At 42.1% G+C, this 20,554-nt stretch overlaps 1 protein-coding gene across 7 annotated transcripts in view; it reads right to left on the bottom strand.

The window, feature by feature from the left end:
• Positions 1-20,554, bottom strand: part of esrrga (estrogen-related receptor gamma a) — a 129,687-nt gene that overhangs the window by 80,556 nt on the left and 28,577 nt on the right. For all 7 annotated transcript variants that reach the window (XM_061667301.1, XM_061667282.1, XM_061667308.1 and 4 more), the window contains exon 2: positions 20,018-20,176. In XM_061667301.1, coding sequence (XP_061523285.1) covers positions 20,018-20,175 — 158 coding nt within the window. In that variant the 5' untranslated portion in view covers position 20,176. The remainder of the gene's footprint in view (positions 1-20,017; positions 20,177-20,554) is intronic.

The following is a 20,554-nucleotide window of genomic DNA, read 5'->3' as shown; positions in this document are numbered from 1 at the left end:
ATTAAATGAATGAGTTAGTTTTCATTTTGAGATGTTCTAATATTCACTTCAAAAAAGTTCAATAAGAAAAAATCGACTGAGGCTGCGCATGTAAAAGAAAAAAGTTAGTTACTGCAGAGGTTTCTTCTTGGAGCACTTCTGTTCAAGTCTTTATATGCTTCCCGTTAGGAAACACTGTGTTAATTTCCATTGCTATGGCAACATAATGCAACCTTTGTCATGATCTGTGCCCTGCAGTTCCTCTCCGAGGCGTGGGTGGTGTCTCTTTTTTCCCACTCTCTCTCCAGCACTTATCACCTCCTCGCCTGCGCACCTGGTTCCAATCAGCACTCATCATACCCGTGGTTGAACTTATGCCCTGTTTTTCCTCCTCCTCCAGTCTCCTGTCACGATGCTCGCTCCAGCCGCAGTGCCAAGTTCACTCACCTGCTCACGCTCCAGTCTCCCGCATGCTCCCTGCTCCTACAGACCACCATCACGCTTTGGAATTCCTGACCTCACGCTTCATCCAAATAAACCCTTTCCAACTGCTTCCTCTGTCTCAGTCTGCTTTTGAGTCCCGTCCAATACCGTTTGGTACAAACCGTGACAGAATACTCTGCCCACTATGGACCCAGCAACTCCGGAAGCATTGAGAGAAGCGCTCTTCCACCAAGGTGCCCACATCGGTCGACAGGATAACATTCTTCAGCAAATCATCATCTATTAACACCCTTACACAGCAAGTATCCCTCATTTCCGCTCAAAGGCACACCAGTAACCCCCGCCTCACCGAATCCCCTGTCACTATTCCTCCCGAACCCGATGCCGCCAACCAATCCCCTCCCTTACAAGGAACCTCACGTTCCCTCTCCCAAACCATTCTCTGGGGATTTAGGTTCCTGTAGCTAGTTTTTATTGAACTGCTCAATAGTTTTCGACCTGCAGCCTCCGAGTTACCCCACTCATAAAGCTAAAATTGCTTTTGTTATAAATCTCCTGCACGGAAGAGCTGTTAGACTTTGTGGCATAATTCCTCTGCAGTATTAGTCTCCTTCAAGTCATTCTTCACCGAATTGAAGAAAATTTTTGACCACCCTGTTAAGGGCAGGGAGGCCTCTCGGCGGCTCCTGGCACTTACTCAATGCTCCAAATCTGCTGCTTCATATTCCATTGAGTTTTGGGTTCTGGAAGGTGAATGTGGGTAGGATGAGGTGGCCCAGATGGGATTTTTTTTCTAAGGGGATGTCCGAACGACTAAAGGATGAATTAGCGGCGAGAGAGGAGCCCACTTCCTTAGAGGAGTTAATTTCCATAGCCATTAAAATGGACAATTGTCTTCGTGAGAGGGATAGAGAAAGAGAGAGCCAATCCCGCAGTCTAACACCCTCTGCGGGCACAACCCCCCCAGCAAACCCGCTGTCTACAGAAGGCCCAGCAGACATCTCATCACCCCCTGATGGACTTGAAGAGCCGATGCAATTGGGTAAGACCCGTCTGGACCCTCTGGAGCGTCAGCGCCGCCTTAGTCACAGGTTATGTATACACTGTGGACAGCCAGGCCATTTCATCCTCTCCTGCCCCCAGAAGCCAAAAGACCGACCGTCCCACGGGCTGAGAGCACCGCGGTGAGCCGAGCCAGTTCCATCCTAAGCTCTTCCTCTTGTATGACCATTCCTGCTTTTATCCTTGGACTAAACCACAACTCTCCGGTCACTGCCCTCATCGACTCCGGAGCCGACGACAGTTTCATTCACGAGGGTTTGGCATGTCAACTCTGGCTGCTTCTCGAACCCCTCCCTCTCCTCAAGAAGGTTACTGCCCTAGATGGGCGCCTCATATCCTCTGTGACTCACCAGACAGCTCCTATCACCCTCCTCATCTCTGGCAACCACTGTGAAACTCTCCAACTGTTCGTCATCCCTCTCCAGAAACCCCATTAGTCCTTGGACTTCCCTGGCTCAGAAAACATAACCCCACAACAGACTGGACCCACCTGTCACTTACTGGTTGGAGCCATTATTGCCACTCTCATTGTCTTTGCTCTGCAATCCCAGCCTCCAGTGAACCTCAGCCACTAGCATCATCGCTCGATCTCTCCCCGGTTTTCTGCAAGGATTTGGCCATATCTCTCCCCCCACCGCCCTGCGCTGAGTCTGTCCACTCTCTGGTGCTCCAGTGGGGTCACATCTCTAAACTCACCTGTCATCCCGGAATCACTCGAACCCTCCAATTCCTACAACAACACTTCTGGTGGCCCAGCCTGGCCAAAGATACCCGGGTGTTCGTCCTAGCCTGCTCCATCTGTGCCTGGGGAAATGCCTCACATATGCCCCCACCTGGCTTGCTGCGCCCCTCACCCATCCTGAGCCGCCCCTGCTCCCACATTGCCTTGGACTTCTTTACCGGCCTACCCCCTTCTGAAGGTAATACTGTCGTTCTTACCGTCCAAGTGTGTCCACTACATACCCCTTCCCGAGTTACCTTCTGCTTTCGAGACCGCTAACCTTTTTGTCCTTCACGTATTCAGACTCCATGGAATTCCCGTAGACATTGTCTCGGACAGAGGTCCTCAGTTCTCCTCCCAAGTCAGGGAGTTCTGTAAGGCGGTGGGCGCAGCAGCCAGTCTGTCTTCTGGTTATCATCCACAATCCAACGGCCAGACGTAGCGGGCAAATCAAAATCTGGAGTCCGCTCTTCGTGGCGCTGCCGCACGCAATCCCGCCTCCTGGAGCACCTTTCTCGCGTGGTTTGAATATGCCCACAACTCCCTCAACAGCTCCGCCACAGGTATGTCTCCCTTTATGGCATGCTACGATTTCCAACTAGGGTTGGGCATCGTTTGAATTTGAGCGATTCCGGTTCTTTATCTCGATTCTGATTGCAAACGATTCCTGATTCTGATTCTTTTCGGGGGCTGGGTCAAAAAAGTTTGCATGGTGTAAATAGAGGGTGTGCAAATTATGAACATCCATTTTTTCAGCAGCCCGCAGCATAGAATAAAATGAACATTTGACTCAAGGTTCTTTATAACCAGTATCAATATCAAACCTGTGAACTAAAAGGCAATGTGTGTGGAACTAACCCAATTCACTTAATATTAATTAACTAATGATTCGGCTAAAAGTTAAATATAGCATTGTTAAAATCGTTATTTGGTAATGTTTCATCACATCAAATGGCTTATATGTGCAAGTTTTAACTTGACTTCCTGTTTTAAGCTTGTAGCATTTTATTATGAAGGGTACGCACTGGAAATCAGCATTTTGGCACGAAAAGTAACTTCACTCGGCACCGGTGATTTTTTAATTTTATTTATTTTTTAATGCATGGACCCAAATGCTATAAAACACTGATTCCTTTGCCTACCCACCGATGAGGTACAAGGTTAGTGTTTGTGATACTGTGATACAACGTTTATGTGAATTTTGTCCCAATTCATTGTGATGTAAAGTTGCTATGGTGAAGTTTTAGCCCAATGTTAAGATTATTGTTTTCTGTCATTGGCTCTTAGGTTGGTTTGAAGAATAAAATAACCGCTAAAAACCATCAGGGAAAAAGTGCAACCAACCGTTTACCTTGTTAGCTGTCTAAATGTTGGCAAAGATGTATTTTATTGTTTCACTCACCCAATTGACAGAGAGTGGAAGCTCCGCGCGGTGCTCAGCGCGTCAGACGCTACACATCGTGAAAACCTTCTTTGCACAAAATAATCTTATTTCAAGTGTTGCACTGAGGAGACTGGTCATTAATTTTCACAAAGTTAAGAGACATTTTTGTTCGCCGCCACCACCGTTGGGCACAAGCACGTCTTCGCGCGCGTTCTTCTTCGTTGGTTTTTGCCGCTTCTTCTTCGGGGTGGACGGACTGTAGGCATCAAAACTGGGAACCGAACTTTTTAAATTTGAACGATTCCGGGAGAACCGGAACATTAGTCCCGGTTCCAATTGGTTCTTGATTCTCCAAACTGAATCACGTAAACCCACACCACGCTTCATTGGGCCTTTTCCTATCATCAAAATCATTAACTCCACATCAGTACAGTTAAAACTTCCCCAATCTCTCAAGATCTATCCCACGTTTCATGTTTCTCTGCTCAAGCCGGTCTCCACCAGTGCTCTGTTTTCTTTGTTTGTCTGTTAGTTAATTATCAGGTTTTAGCTGTTAATAGAATATTCAAAATGCATTTTTTTGGTGTACCTGGAAAACAAACATTACACGTTGCAAGGATGTTAGTTTTGGGATTGGAGCTTTCAGTGTTGTACAACTATGTTTTTAATATTTTCAAAATGTTCTTGTTTAGCCACGGTGTGCGACTGGTTAGCACATCTGCGACTGGTTAGCACATCTGCCTCACAGTTCTGGGGACCGGGGTTCAAATCCCGGCCCCGCCTGTGTGGAGTTTGCGTGTTCTCACCGTGCCTGGGTGGGTTTTCTCCGGCACTCCGGTTTCCTCCCACGTCCCAAAAACATGCGTGGTAGGTTGATTGAGGACTCTAAATTGCCCGTAGGTGTGGATGTGAGTGCGAATGGTTGTTTGTTTCTATGTGCCCTGCGATTGGCTGGTGACCAGTTTAGGGTGTATCCCGCCTCCCACCCGGAGATAGCTGGGATAGGCTCCAGCAGCCCGCGACCCTAGTGAGGAGAAGTGGTTTTTAGCAGAATATGTGGGACAAAACATTAGCAACAGTTCTAAGTATGATTAAACAACCCTGCAAACTTCAACCACAATTGTTAAATGAATCCCTCTCAGACATTATCAGTCAAAAACAATGCCTTCCTTTCCTTCCTTGTGTGAGAAACTTCCATCCTGGACCATTTAACTAACTTTAAGTTCACTCTATTTGAGGATTGACAGTTTGCACTGTATATATGTTTGGCTGTGTGCCTAAAGTGTAGCTAAGTGTTGCATTGTTCCTGTGCACATCAAATATCCAGGAAGCCGATTTATCTGTCTGTGTGAGAATACGCCCACACACACACATCTAGAAAGATTACTGCTTTGCCTCGTCTCCATTCCTTGCTCAATCTCAGTTATTTTCTCCTTCTTGCCTTTCTTCTTGCATTTGTTTATTATCCTCCTCTTCTTGAGAACAGAAAAAAATGAGCAACATTTGGAGAAGAGAAAAAAAGCAAAAGAAGGAGGGAACAAGTGTTTTGTCTTAGTGTCGTGGGTGAAGGTGGTCCAGCGTGCCATGACAAGCTGTCATTAAAGTGGCGGCATGTTGCAGTGGCCTGACAACTGGCAAGGCCAAACATACAATCATCGTATTAGAACCACTCTGCCTCACTCTGACAACGCGCTGCTCGCGCTCTATTTTTCTGAGCAAACGCTTTTATTATATGAAATCTGTGGACTGCCACCTCAAAAGTGAGACGGAAAACAACTCCTAACTGTTTTCGACACGCCTCTAGGAAATGGGAAAATTCCCTCGAGCAAATTAGAGACCTTACTAAAAGACCATCTTGAGAGCAAATTGCATTTCCTTCAGAAAATGTGAATACTGAGATTTACAGAAGTTGAGTGGGAATACTAAAGACAAAATGAGTGATGCTGCGGTTAATACATCACATCATATCACATCAATCCCAATATATCATAAAGATGGTAGAGAAATATACTGTAGTAGCTGTGAGCAGCATAGGAGTTCCCACCAGAGCAATCTGATTGGATGATTGGTAATGTTACATCACTGATTTTGTTCTCTTTTTTTTTTTTGAGAAAAGACTTGAACGTTTCAGAAACCAATAAGTATTGATTAAGTATTAAGAAGGGTATGTGGCCATCTGCCAGCATTAGTATGAATGCATTCCTCACAGCATAGTAAACAATTCTTCAAAAATGAGGCTTCAAGCTGTTTCATGCCACTCCCAGTTGAAGTTTACTGTCAAACTAAACAAAAACAAACGTGTATTTAAAACACAAACTCATTGGTTTGCTTAATGAAAGTCAGCTTAGCTTGATAATAACAAACAATGCAAAATGCCATAGACCGGCTAAAAGTAGCATTAGTTTCATAGTGTTATAACCCTTTAAGCATTTATACAGGTTATAGGTATCTGAACACAAATAGTGCCGCAACACGTGGACAGACAATATGAGAATACTCACAAGCATATAGTCTTTACTCTCTGCGAAAAACGACTACTATTACGGCATCATACTGAGAACTGTGACTGTCTCCTCCATCTCCATGTACTGTACATTCGTACAGTTGTAATATTCTGCCCTCAGGTGGCCAAGGCGCGCACACCAGAAGGAGGACTACAATCGCAATGAATTAAACATGATGCATAGTGTATAATTCTTTACATTATATTAATTAATTAAACTCAAATCTCATGGCATTACTGTATATATGTTTTAGGCGAAGTATCACCTTAGTGATAATTAGTGTTTTTACATGTAATAGTGACAGAAATATTACTTAACAGACAATAGTATTAGTGACAATGTTCATCTCTCAGCATTCACATACGAGGGAAAAACATACAGTGGGTACGGAAAGTTTTCAGACCCCCTTAAATTTTTCACCCTTTGTTATATTGCAGCCATTTGTTAACATAATTTAAGTTCATTTTGTTCCTCATTAATGTACACACAGCACCCTATATTGACAGAAAAAACTTTATTGTTGAAATAAAATATTAAAAAAGAAAAACTGAAATATCACACAGCCAGAAGTATTCAGACCCTCTGCTATGACACTCATATTTAACTTGGGTGCTGTCCATTTCTTCTGATCATCCTTAAAATGGTTCTACACCTTCATTGGAATCCAGGTGTGTGTGATTACACTGATTGGACTTGATTAGGAAAGCCACACCCCTGTCTATATCAGACCTTACAGCTCACAGTGCATGTCAGAGCAAATGCGAATCATGAGATCAAAGGAACTGCCTGAAGATCTCAGAGACAGAATTGTGGCAAGGCACAGATCTGGCCAAGGTTACAAAAAAATTTATGCTGCACTTAAGGTTCCTAAGAGCACAGTGGCCTCCATAATCCTGAAATGGAAGATGTTTGAGACGACCAGAACCCTTCCTAGAGCTGGCCATCTGGCCAAACTGAGCAATTGGGGGAGAAGAGCCTTGGTGAGAGATGTAAAGAACCCAAAGACCACTGAGCTCCAAAGATGCAGTCGGGAGATGGGAGAAAGTTCTAGAAAGTCAACCATCACTGCAGCCCTCCAGCAGTCGGGGCTTTATGGCAGAGTGGCCCGACGGAAGCCTCTCCTCAGTGCAAGACACATGAAAGCCCGCATGGAGTTTGTTAAAAAACACCTGAAGGAACTCAAGATGTTGTGAAATAAGATTCTCTGGTATGATGAGACCAAGATAGAAATTGTTGGCCTTCCTAAAAATGGCATGTGTGGAGAAAACCAGGCACTGCTCATCACCTGTCCAATACAGTCCCAACAGTGAAGCATGGTGGCACAGCATCATGCTGTGGGTATGTTTTTCAGCTGCAGGGACAGGGAGATTGGTTGCAATCGAAGGAAAGATAAATGCGGCCAAGTACAGGGATATCCTGGACGAAAACCTTCTCCAGAGTGCTCAGAACTTCAGACTAGGCCGAAGGTTCACCTTCAAAAAAGACAATGACCCTAAGCACACAGCTAAAATACCGAAGGAGTGGCTTCAGAACAACTCAGTGACTGTTTTTTAATGTCCCAGCCACAGCCCTGACTTAAACCCAATTGAGCATCTCTGGAAAGACCTGAAAATGTCTGCCCACCAACATTCATCATCCAACCTGACAGAACTGGAGAGGATCTGCAAGGAGGAATGGCAGAGGATATCCAAATCCAGGTGTGAAAAACATCATGGCTGTATTAGCTCGAAAGGGTGCTTCTACTAAATACTGAACAAAGGGTCTGAATACTTATGGCTGTGTAATATTTCCGTTTTTCTTTTTTAATAAATCTGCAAACATTTTCAACAATTCAGTTTTTTTCTGTCAATATAGGGTGCTGTGTGTACATTAATGTGGAAAAAAAATTCACTTCAATGATTTTAGCAAATGGCTGCAATATAAAAAAAAGAGTGAACATTTTAAGGGGGTCTGATTACTTTCCGTACCGACTGTATTTTTGACACATAATAGAATTAGTGAGAATGCTACTCACAGCATTCACTCAAAAATACCCTGGGACATGCAATACTATATAAGAGGATAGTCTCAGCATTCCGAAAAGAGGAATATATTTTGATGCGTAATAGCAATAGAGAGAATGTGCACCTCTCAACATCCACACAAAAACTTTGAACAATACAAATGTGAAGAGAACCGAGCTTAAATTGTTCTCCACGGACCCTTTGTTTAAACACAACTGTAAGTCGATGAAACCCACTTGTAGGAAAATACATTTGACAAACATAAGTAGAAAATCCAATCTATACGAAGAAGAAGAGGAAGGGGGAGCGGAGGGGGAGGAGCGAGGGAAAGCAAAAGAGGCTGAAGAAAGCATTAGAGGAAGAGACGGTAGAAGTGCTGACAATGTAGCCACCGCGGGCTGGCTAATACCTTTCCATCACACCGAGCATTGTGCTCACCATGCTGATAAGAACACACAGTCCAATAAGCAAAAAAGAAAAAAAAAAAAAGAAAAAAAAATACACAATTCTATCTGTATGATACTGGCAAAGCTTTGGAATGGAAAGAAGGGTGGGGAAATGCATTGAATTAAAGAGTGGGCTAAGGAGAGGAGTCAAAGAAAGTCTTTTTATATTTCCATAGTCAAATGAATACAACGATTTCATCAATAAGCTGAATTGCTTTTTTGGGTACCTGTGTTGCAGGGTTGCTGAACTCTTTGTCAGCTGGTTAGTTCAATGAATGAATGTGAGGGTGCCTGCATGCACAAACAACACTGTCTGCACATGTTGGTTCACGGGGAAGTCTACAGCGTATGTGTATGTCTGCTTGAAAGGTGTCTCAGGCTAAGTTTGTCTTTGGACATGTTCTGATGTTAAAGAGAAGTCTTTATGAGATGAGATTTTGTTGCACAATCCCCCCAAAACACTAAAGACAGAGTTTTGGAAAGTCTCAACCCTGGCCAAAGTTTTACAAAACACCATTTGTGTTTGTACGGAGAGTTTCCGACACCCAGAGGAAGTATGACATACATATGTCAATTCTCCGTTTAACAAAATCAAGCAAATACAATTTCAAAAACAACTAAACAATTACATAATTGATTATAAAAAATGTCAACGTCACTGACTGGTTTTATGTTTGATTTTTATTGATATAAAGCACTTTCTTTCATCTACATTTCTTTTTTGAAGGGCTCTCTCTCTATGAATAAGGTTGAGATGGGTTGAGAAAGTGGAAACTAGTTAATTAGTAGTTCAACTGGTGTTAATAAATCAGAGAATCATTGGTCATCAAATAAAAATTTAAGTCAAGAAAACTGTGAAGTCCTGTTGGGACAAAGAGATCCATCCCAACTTCACAAAGATATAACGCATCGGCATAATCCATCCATCCATCTTCTACAATATACTGCTTATCACCATTAGGATCATGGGTAAGATGGAGCCTATCCCAGCTGACTTTGACAAGAGGTGGGATGCACCCCGGTCAATCAATACTATGTATGGAAATTGGTGCGTTCAAGTACTATTCTCCCAGCATGAAGTTATTTGATAAAATGATTGTGGTCAACAACAACAACAAAAAGATTATGGACTGCATAAGGTCCAAAGTGTGATATTTCCTACTTCCCAGCAGTCTCGAGTACAGCATTAAAAAAACAAAAAACAAACAAAAAAAACAAAAACAAAAAAAAAGAACAGTAACATTTTGCTGTTGTGTTACTGTGCAAGCTTGCGTTTATTTGTATAGAGTCACGGTGTGGACATGATTATAGTTGTTACATGGGACTAAAGTGAATGGAGCAAAGTAAAATCCAACAGCGAGAGTTGAAAACCACTTTCCCTCCTACTGAGCCCTCTTTCTATCATCTTTTCGGTCCTTTTTTTTTTTTTTTTTTTGTTTTGTCATTTTTACATCTCACACAAACACACACTTGCCACTGCACATCAAACACACACACACCAGGGAGCAGATCAATTGTTACAGTGTTAGACGTGCAGGAAACCTGTAATTCTCTTCATTGGCTGCAGAGTAAACCCCTGATTACATACAATCAATGCCATAATGGCCAACACGTGTTCTACCCAAATGGGCTGTCGGCCAGTAAAGACAAGCACGTGTGATACTTTATTCCTGAGTGATGAATATCAATCTTTACAGGTACATGCAAAAGGCAATATGGATAAAGGTATATTTGAAAGTGAATCTCTGTCCACGTGAGAATGCATTTGCAGGCTAACAACAGAATAGACAAGGATCAATCAGGTGTCCAAATTAGCCAAACAAAAAGAGGTTGGTAGTAAGCGGCTACATTTATTCCATTACAATTACTTAAGGAACTTTCTGGATACATTGCACTTGCACTTTTAATGCTAATACTTTTTACTTTTACGTGAGCATTTTTGTTAAGAAGAAACACTACTTTTGACTCTATTACACTGAATTATCATCTACAGTATCTGTTATTACTAGCACCATTTATTTTTCTTTAGTTTGTTAGAGACACTTCACATGTCACGTGACCGTTTTACCAATCCAATGTAACCACGAGGCACATGTGATTCCATTTCACCAATGAAACAGCGCAAATGTATGTTTAGCTTAAACGCTATGAAAAACAACAGCGATGTCATGCACTGAGCTTCCTTGTTGTAATCGCTGCCTGGTAGGGAGCCAGTCGTGCTGCATTTGTGTAAACAATGACAATCCATTTAAACTATTTCTTGTGCCTGAATTTGACTTAATGTTATGCTATTTGATAAATATTCAATTCGTTATCGTTGTAGTTAGTAATATTGTTGAGCCATATCTGAATTTGCACATTCCCATTTTAGATTTGTGTTTATTTTGATTTTCATACTCTGATTAAAACAATTATAAATCAGAAGTTAGCGTCTAGTTACTCAGTACTTGAGTATTTTTTTCACTGAGTACATACTCAGTCTTACTCAAGCAATTATTTGGTGGATTACTTTTTACTTTTACTTAAGTCATACTGTTCTAAAGTAACAGTACTTCAGTCAAATTTTCGTCTACTCTACCGACCTCTGTCGATTGTGTAGAAGTGGTTGTTGATTAATTGTGTCTTGAAGCAATCCGGTCATTGGAGTGCAATACTTGGCTGCAACCAGCAGAGGCGTTGTTGATTCAATCTCAACTAGTTTGCTGTCAACAGAAGCACAACGAGACATCAGCTAAGGGCTACTTTACACCCACACAGACCTCTTCTATGGCACAACTCTTCCAGACATCATTATTAAGCACAATACAACACTGGTATCAACGTGTGGGGAGGTGGTCCGGTACCCATGCATTTTCAACAAACTTCAGAATTACAAAAATAAAATAAAATAAGTAGTTACACACACACCCCCGTGTGAAAAATATTAGTTGTTTTAGCAGAGGATGAAGACTATTCACCTGTGAGTATTGTTATATTGTCGGTCTACACCTGTTGCGCCATCGTTGGTGTGTAATTATCAGTTGCTTAAAAGGTTTTAACACCGCAACTATTGATCCTATTTATTAGTCAGTCTATGGCGTTTGGCATCGTTTGTTGGCATTTTGCATTGTTTGTTAGGATGAAGCTAGCGGACATTCAAAGTGATGTGGTTGTTTGAAATACACAACTTATCATAACTCTGTTTGTTTTTTGTTTAGTTTGACATTAAACTTGAACTGGGAGTGCCAATAAACAGCTTGAATTCTCTTTTTTAACGATATGTTCACTATCTGCCAAACCGCTGCGTGTTGTGAAGTGAGTTGAGTTTGCTGCCACCATCGAGCTCTTAAATCTAAGATTTTAGCTCGCAAATCAAAGCAAATACATCTTGTAACAGCTCGTATCAATAAAAACTTGTAAGTCGAATCACTCTTAAGTCAAGGCACCACTGTAAAAAGGAATTGGCTCGTTAATTTTCTCCACAGCGGATCAACGTGTACACAAAGCTCATTCATAATGTGGACTGACAGTAAAGTTAATTCTTAATATCACACTTGAATATAAAGCAATGAATGAACAAAATGGTGGCTCGGGTAAAACAGGAGAGGAAAAACATAAAAAGACGAGGACATTGTGGCCAAAATGCATAGAAATAAATGTTTTCACAGTGTTCCTGTGTGTAACATATAGACATACAACACACAACCCAGCTGTATATAGTACAATAGGCAGCCCGCATACACACGTGTAGACGCCACAAATTGTGATGTGATGAGGGCTAAGACTTACAAGGGGCCCACAAGCGGGGCTATTAGGATGCATCCTGAGGTTTGTAAAGTTGACACACCCACATTCTCCACAAGTGAATGGATGAGCGGTTGGGGGTGTGCGCACACACGCAGGGCAAGCTCAGCCAAACGCTATTGATTAGGAATTATGAGCTTTCCAAACAGCGGCCGGCGACTGAAGAATTTGGAGTCGTTGTTGCACGGTGCAGATGTTAAAAGCGCTCCCACTGAGGAGACTTTCTTCAACATTGTAAATGGAAACATTCGCCTTCCAAGTGTGTGAGTGTAGTAAAAGATGAGCTGGATTTGACAGTGTGTGTGTGTCAACACATGAGCAGGGGGAGCTTGTTTGGGGTTCAAACGCTGTCAGATGAGAATCGAAATGATTTAGGTCATTTTCGGGTGAGCACGAACTGATAAATGTGTTGCTGTCTGCTGCTATCTTTGTCACCGTGTACCCCTCCCCTCTCGCCTTCCCCTTTTGCCCCCCCCCCCCCCCCCCCCCCCTCAATCCTGACTGTGCAAACCCCTCCTTCTATCTTCTTTATCAGCTGGGTGTCACTGTGTTCACGAGGGTGGTTGTCCACTGTAAGAACAGTGCTGAAAACCTCAAGAAGAGGAGCAAGTGAACACATACACTTACGGGCCACAACATTATGTACAGCAGAATGATCTTAATTCTGCAAAATATTAGAAACAGCTCTCTGTGTGATGCAGTACACAGTACACCACTATGTACTACCACCACAAAAGTTAATATATTGCCAAATGAGTACCTCTCAAAATTGAGCATGATTATCTTTTTGCGTTGGATCTCATTAGATGTTGTCACTTATATGAGAGTATTATTGGCCAATGTTATACATTCAACTCCGCAAATGAGGAAAATACATTGGTGCCTTGAGATATGGGTGAGCCGACTTCAGGTCGACACATTTGGCCAATCCTTTGCCTTGACTTGCGAGTGCAAACCTGAGATACGAGCGCTGTATGGTGACAGGGTACTCAACTCACTTCATAATAAGTAGCAGTTTGGTAGTTAGTGAGCAGTTCTTCAAAAAGGAGGTTTCATGTTGTTTAACTCCACTCCAAGTTGAATTTTACTGTCAAACGAAACCCAACAACTTTGCCTTAGGATGCTCCTGCTGGCTTAATGAAAACTCAAAATGGAACACGCCATTGACAGGCTAACGAATACCACTGATAGTTGTGGTGTTGTAACCCCTTAAGCCATAGGTGTCAAACTCAAGGCCCGGGGGGCCAGATGCGGCCCGTCACGTCATTTTATGTGGCCCGCGAAAGCAAATCATGCTCGTCAACCTCCGTGATTTTTGCTAAAATCTGTACCCAAATTCCAAATTGTCATAATAATAAACAATAATGTTGAAATATTGCATTTTTCTGTTACCAATCCCTTCTTCTACAGTAACTTAAACAATACTTGAACAAACTATTATCCTTGTCTTCTGATTTAAAAACTAGTTATCCCTCAATTTGTTGTTTAATGGTAATAATACGATTTGGTGATTCAACATTTATATTGTTTCACTGTTCCAACCATCCTCTGAGGGAAATCATAACTACAATGCGGGCCGAGACAAAAATGAGTTTGACGCCCCTGCCTTAAGCAAAAGATATTTCAACACAAAAGGTGGCACCACACATGTAGACAGACAATATCGCAACATTCCCAAGCATATATTCTTTATCCTATGGAAAAGATTTACTCATATTATTGTATCTTACTGAATCCCTGAGAGTAGTGGTAACTCGTTTGAGTCTGCTTGACTGTATTATATTGCAGAGCGGTGGCCAAGGTTTGCCCACCAAAAGGAGCAATACAATGAACTGAAATGAAGCATTAAATCATGATGCACAAACTGTTTAATTCTTTACATTCTATTTAATCATGTTATTACTTTGTTTTTGTTTTTTTAAGTGGAGTAAGGACAATATTATCGAGTGCTATTTTTCACATTACAAGTTACAAGAATGATGAATGAATTAATTATACTTGTATCTCAAGACACCAGTGTATAGACACATCTCATTGATTTCAATGAGTAATGATTTGATCCAATTCAGGCTTAGTCCACGTTTTCAGATGACAGTGGAAGGAAATGTGCATGCACAAAAGGATGGAAACGGGCTGGTTCTTTTAGAAAAGAAAGGTCAGTGATCAAGGTTAGTGTTCAACTCGTGCATGTGCGTGTGTGTGTGTGAGTGTGTATTCAAAGTGTTATCATCAAGTATTCACGGTGCAACAGCCTTTTCCACACGCTGACATTTTCTTTTCCCGCTCCCTGGCAGTAGGACAGATAGAGAGCCGGGCAACAGATGAAATTGCACAGAAGTATAATAAAAATAAGTACTTAAAAAAAAAACAAAATATCCCGAATCGGATTAAAAGCAAATTTTTTATTAAGCAGATGGTGAAAGAGGATTTCCACTCTGGTAAATATGACAGGGCTTTCAAATGTGACACGGGAGGGAGCGCGAGGGCAGGATGCGGCGAAGCGACAAGGAGGAAATGTGGAAGGAAAAAGAGAGAGGCCGTAAAAGCCAGCGTGCGCAGTAAAATGGGAGTACATTTGAGGGAATGAGGAGGAGGGGGCCGAGCGCATTGGAGGATAAGTACAAATGGAGGAGAGGAGACACAAGTGAGCTGAATTCTTTAAGCAGATCAGATTTGAGAAAATTGGGCTGTCACGACAGGATTGCCAAGATTTACACCTATCCATCACCGTGAGGGATGACCAGAGGCACGAGGGACAATACATGCACACCGGCCCCAAACTTGAAAATACTCTCTAAATATTATCCCGATCCTTCCGTCCTTCCATTTTCTTCTTTTACTTGTCCTCATTAGGGTATCGGGTAAGCTGCAGCATATCCGGGGTATAGCCTGGACTGTCTTTGTATTTAGTGTGCATGTTAATAGTAAGGGGAGAGTAAAATGTAGGCTATACATGTAAGTCTACCAAGGCAGTGTGTTTCTTTTACTTTTTTGTTATTTGGTCCAGGGAAGAACCTGTAACAGTTTGGTGCGGATGCAACGTATTGAAGCCTGTTAAGGTGTGGTGCTGATCCAATGTCGGATTGTTCGGCATTGGCGGAGGACTGAGGATTACAAGCTGTTTAACATCAATTACTATTTTGGACATTTTGCGGACTGCCCAGGTTATCATCAGTGGAATAATTTGTAATAGTTTGGAGATGATATAAAATGTATTTGGTGTAAGGTTTCTTCTATCCATTTTCCAGAGCGCTGGTCCTGATGAGTGTGGCGGGTGACCTGGAGCCTATCGCATCTGACTTTGGGCCAGAGGGTAGGGAACACCCTGGACTGGTCGGCAGCAAATCGCAGGGAACATATGGACACAGGACCGTTCACACTCACAACAATGCGTCATTTGGAGACTGAGCCTACAATTTTTGTCAGGGACCTAAAAAAAAATGGCTTAAATCCGGCCAGAGCTGCTCACATGAAAATGGAGATGCTTAATGTGGAAATTACTTGCCATGATACTGATTTAATAATGGATTCATTGACTTGTCTATACGCTATCTACAATCCTGCCTTTTATGTACTTTGTATTGTATGTACGGTATATATGTTATATTGCACGCCTCCTGTGGACAAGAGTTGAGAATCAGCATTCGTGCTAAAACTTCAAGAAATGCTTCTGGTTTGTCCAATGTTCTTGTGATGTTCATATCAAATAAATGAAACAAAAGGGTTCACATTTTCCCCTTGACACAGAATTGAGAGTATTCAATGAACTTAACATGCATTTTTTTGGAATGTGGGAGGAAGCCGGAGTACCTGGAGAAAACCCACCTAACTACTGTAAGGTGGATGTGAGAGCCACTAGTTCACCACGCTGCAACCTTCTTTATTACAAAAAAAAAAAAAAAAATTGTTTGTTATTTTGAAGGCCTAGCCTTTTATAGGTAAGTATTATAGTTGAACTGCCACACCTCGCTACAGTATAAGGAAGTAGAACCATGTTGTTTCTTCTTGGTAATCAAATATAATGACATCAAACTGTATTTTACTGGTTTATTATTATTTTATGATCTCCTCATGCTTGTGCGGCTGTTCTCCTGGTACTCCGGCGGCATCCCACATTGCCCAAAACATGCATATTAGGTTGATTGAAGACTAAATTGTCCGTAGGTGTCAATAGTTGTTTGTGTGTACATGTCTTGTAATTAGCTGGCAACTGGTCCAGGCTGTACCCCATCCCTTGCCCAAAGTCAGCTGGGATAGGCTCCAGCGCACCTGCAACCCTAATGAGGAAAAGCTATATAGAAAATGAAGGGATTTATGGACTCAGGTGAGTAAAGGGTGAAACAAAATGGACTTCACCTATTGACGCAAAATATTGTGAAGGGATGGTGCGAGCAAGAACGTTATGTTCAATTTCTTTGTTGTTAAATTGTAGACAATGTGGGAGAGGGACATTTCTCTCAATTTATTCGTGAATAATGCATGAATGCTCAGTGACAAAATTCAGACATATCTACCAGGGTTTACAATTCAGCGCTGATCTAAATTAGGACTGTCAGAGGCCTGTGCTCTACTCAGTGCCATTTTAGCTATTCATATTATTAATGAAGGTGACTGTAAGGAGAACAAAAAAAATCAATTGTTCACCAGTCACCAACATCCAGTATATGATGGTCATATGCTGCTGACATTCCTCCTGTCTGCCCCTCATCTCGCTGCTTTTACCTCCCTTGCCCCCTCCCTCCTCTCACTTTGGCCCATGCACCTTCGAGCTTGGTGTCCAGACCATCTGTTAAGGAATCTAATTCACATCCACTCATAATCAGGTTTGTTGGAGGGCCCGCTGCCTCCGCCACTGGCGTTTGCATCCGCGCTCGCTCTCAACGCTTTGCAAGGAGGAATATACGTTGACATGTGACCTCCACTGTGTATATTTGTGTCTGTATAAGTGTGCATGTGTGTGTGTGAGCGAGGGTGAAGGGGGTGGAAGTTAATGAGAGGTGAGTCTCTGAAAGTCTGTCTCTCTTTCTCCCTCTCGCTCTCTCTCTGCTCTGCCAGTAATCCTCTTCTATAAATCTGCAATCCAATCAGCATTGTCCACAGACACACACACACAAACACATACACGCACGCACGCGCACATGCATGCTCGCGGAGCTGTTGTGAGGTCCATCTGTGTGTTAAGGCAATCTGCTTTATCATTATGATCACATTGGGCTCAGTTTACAGCAATGTGTGTGTGCGTGTGTTTGTGTGTGTGTGCGTGTGCATGTGCCAGCGGTGCGTGGCTGGCTGACATTAATCACATTCCCATGGGTTGATGGCCTAAATAAAATGGGGAATAACATTGTTGCCATCCAATGAAAGCAGCAGAAATCCAACACAAATTAAACATATCCCCCGAATTACCTTGCAACTTTATAGCACCATGTAAAAATATGCAAAATAGTAGAAAATATGTAATTTAACAAAATAACAACAGCACATTTTTTTAAAGCTTGATAACATTAAATGGAATGCACTTCTCATGGGAATAGAAACTGCAATTTGAAAGAGTATCAAATAGTTCAAATAACTTTTTAACGTTGACCTTTGGGAACAGCAATTACAGTGTGCACGTGTGTGTGTGTGTGTCGTAAATCTTATCAACACAGTAGGAGGTCGTGATCCGATGCTGGCCTTCTGCTTGGGTGTGAATATGGAAAATGATTAAATTATTTTTTAATAAAAGTTTTTGGTTTTTTTATGGCACAGATGTATTTCATATGGGGAATACATACACCATTTACTTAGTCTGCAGTTTTAGGGTCTAGGCACTGCAGTTTCTAATAATTTGGTTACCATACTTTGCTACATGAGTGGGGCAAAATATTAGCAACCAATACATTTAAAAATTAATGCAGCATTTCTTTCTAACGCAATGGTGTGACACACACACATATGCACACAGACACACACAGAGGGTGCATGTAATGCTCCCTTCAGTGATTGGCTGAGAGACTGCGTGAGAAAGGTTTGCCAGACCTCTAATTGGCTTGACCCAGACTAACCCTGAAATCCTATTGGCCTAAGACTTCCAGTCTACATACAAACACAAACACACACACACACACACGCATGCGCTGACACATACTTATAACTGAAGGGCTTTGCAAGTTGCACCGCGACAATGCACTCGCTCGTCGATAACGTGGCAACAGGTTGTAAATTAATTCAAAACTAACAAATGGGTTTTCATTTGAAGGGAAATAAAATCCAAATCCCTGCCCATTAGGGCCACGAGGTTTTTGTTAGACTTATATATCAATATACCCAACGAGCTGCAACGACGTGCAACACGTATGCATAAATGCCACAACACAATAAAACAAAAGAGTGCCAATTAGGAGCAAATCTTACCTACTTACAATGAGAATATTGCGTCTCTATGGCTTCTCCAGGCAAACTCAGACTGATTAAAAGACTGAACAAGAGAGAGACGTCAGGCAACGAGAAAGGAAGAGGAATGTGCTCGCTGTGTTTGGACATGAAACAAGTGGCGTATTTACAGTTCTGGTTCTAAATATGGAAGCCCAGAGTTTCATTTTACTTGGTTGGAGTTAGTTCAAGTTTGTTTTAAGGCTTATTTGTAATATTGAGTTGTCCTTGAGCGTGACAATTAAGACCACTTTCTTGCGATGTATCACATATAAAGTAGAAATATACCAGTATAAGAATAATGTTGGGAATAATGAAGCTGCGCTCACTGGTTTTGTCCAGGCTTTCTTTGAGTGATAATATTACGTTATCCACTGCAGAGGATTTTATCGTACTTGGGCCAGCATTTTTGGAAATGCCCTAATGACCGTATAAAACTAGTCTGCAGCCCTCCACCAAGGTCAAACCAAAGAGAATAAATACTTCTTGGTTCAGTAAGGCTAGTAAACAAAATGGCAGTGCCATTATGATTCTGGCAAGCTGACTGATCTACAAAGAGAGGAAATAAATTCCCAAATCCGCAGCTTGATCGCGATTGTCACCGAAAGGCCATTTCTTCTTGGAATTTTTTCCCCCTTCCTTACAAAGTGTGTCAGAAAACAAATCGAGAACTGGTGTCATTAAAGATATACTGTATTTCAAATCCAAAGTCCGAGTTTTCCTCTGCAATATGGGCCAGACGATCAGCCAGCACGTCTACAAAGAGATCCTGTATCTTTTGCTTTGTTCAGTGCGCTTATTGCTGCTTCGCCATGACAACACACCTGCTCACAATGCTGTGAGCATCTGACACTTCCTTACCAAAAAAAAGACCAGTTGCTTGAGCAACCTCCTTCCTCACTCGACCTGGCTCTGTGTGATTGTCTTTCGAGAGGGTCATCAAGGGGACCCGTTTTGAAGTCGTGGACTATATCAAATATGGCTGTGATGACAGAGATGGGGAATCCTTCCGGGCGTGCATGAATGCGTGGCAGAGAAGGCTGGGAAAGTGTGTTAGACTCCAGGGGGACTTCAAAGGGGAACACTTGTAGTTTGTTGTATAAATCTTTTGTGACACCAGTCCTGGATGTTTTCTGACACAGCTCATATCTGTCCTTTACTATGCCAAAATGACAGCAATGAAAACGTCATTAAAACAAGAAAGCTATTGGTGGCCTCATACTTTTGCACATTACCGTAAAATGTGTAAATGAAGACTGTCTTTCAGCGGGTGTTACCTTGGGTTGTAGAGGGCATGTGGGTCTCTCATGTGGTTGGCCTCGAGGGGCTCGTAGCTCTGGTGCATCCTCCAGGCGCCAGCGCCGCATTTAACGTACGTCGACTTGGAGCTGTCGTCAGTGCTGCTGTTCACCAGTGGGCCCTTCGATAAGTTCATTCTGGAAGACAGCAGTGAAAACGGTCATCAACACGTATAACCGGGGAGGGGCGGGGGGAGTTGTTGCTTGGCTATATAGAACCAAAGAGACGCAGATATTTAAGTGGTAAGAAAGTACATCTTGTTTAGTAAGGTCAAAAATCTACTTTTACATGAATTGGTAGCTTAAAAGCATAATTGCCCGTCATTTTTAACTGACTGTCACAATGTCAATAAAAAATATCATGTTTGCTAAAAATTGTGTTTGTTCATCCATTTCTGTGTAGATTGCCAGCCATCCAGGTCAAGGAATACAAAAAGATGGAATCGGGACTCTTGTTTTTTGAGTTTGTTGTTTTCTAAAAAAGATATAGAAATTACGAAGGCAATTATCCTATTA

The sequence above is a fragment of the Phycodurus eques genome, chromosome 2 (genome assembly GCF_024500275.1).
Source record: "Phycodurus eques isolate BA_2022a chromosome 2, UOR_Pequ_1.1, whole genome shotgun sequence".
In the NCBI taxonomy this organism is placed as follows: domain Eukaryota; kingdom Metazoa; phylum Chordata; class Actinopteri; order Syngnathiformes; family Syngnathidae; genus Phycodurus; species Phycodurus eques.
This window is presented reverse-complemented; position numbering and strand designations above follow the sequence as displayed.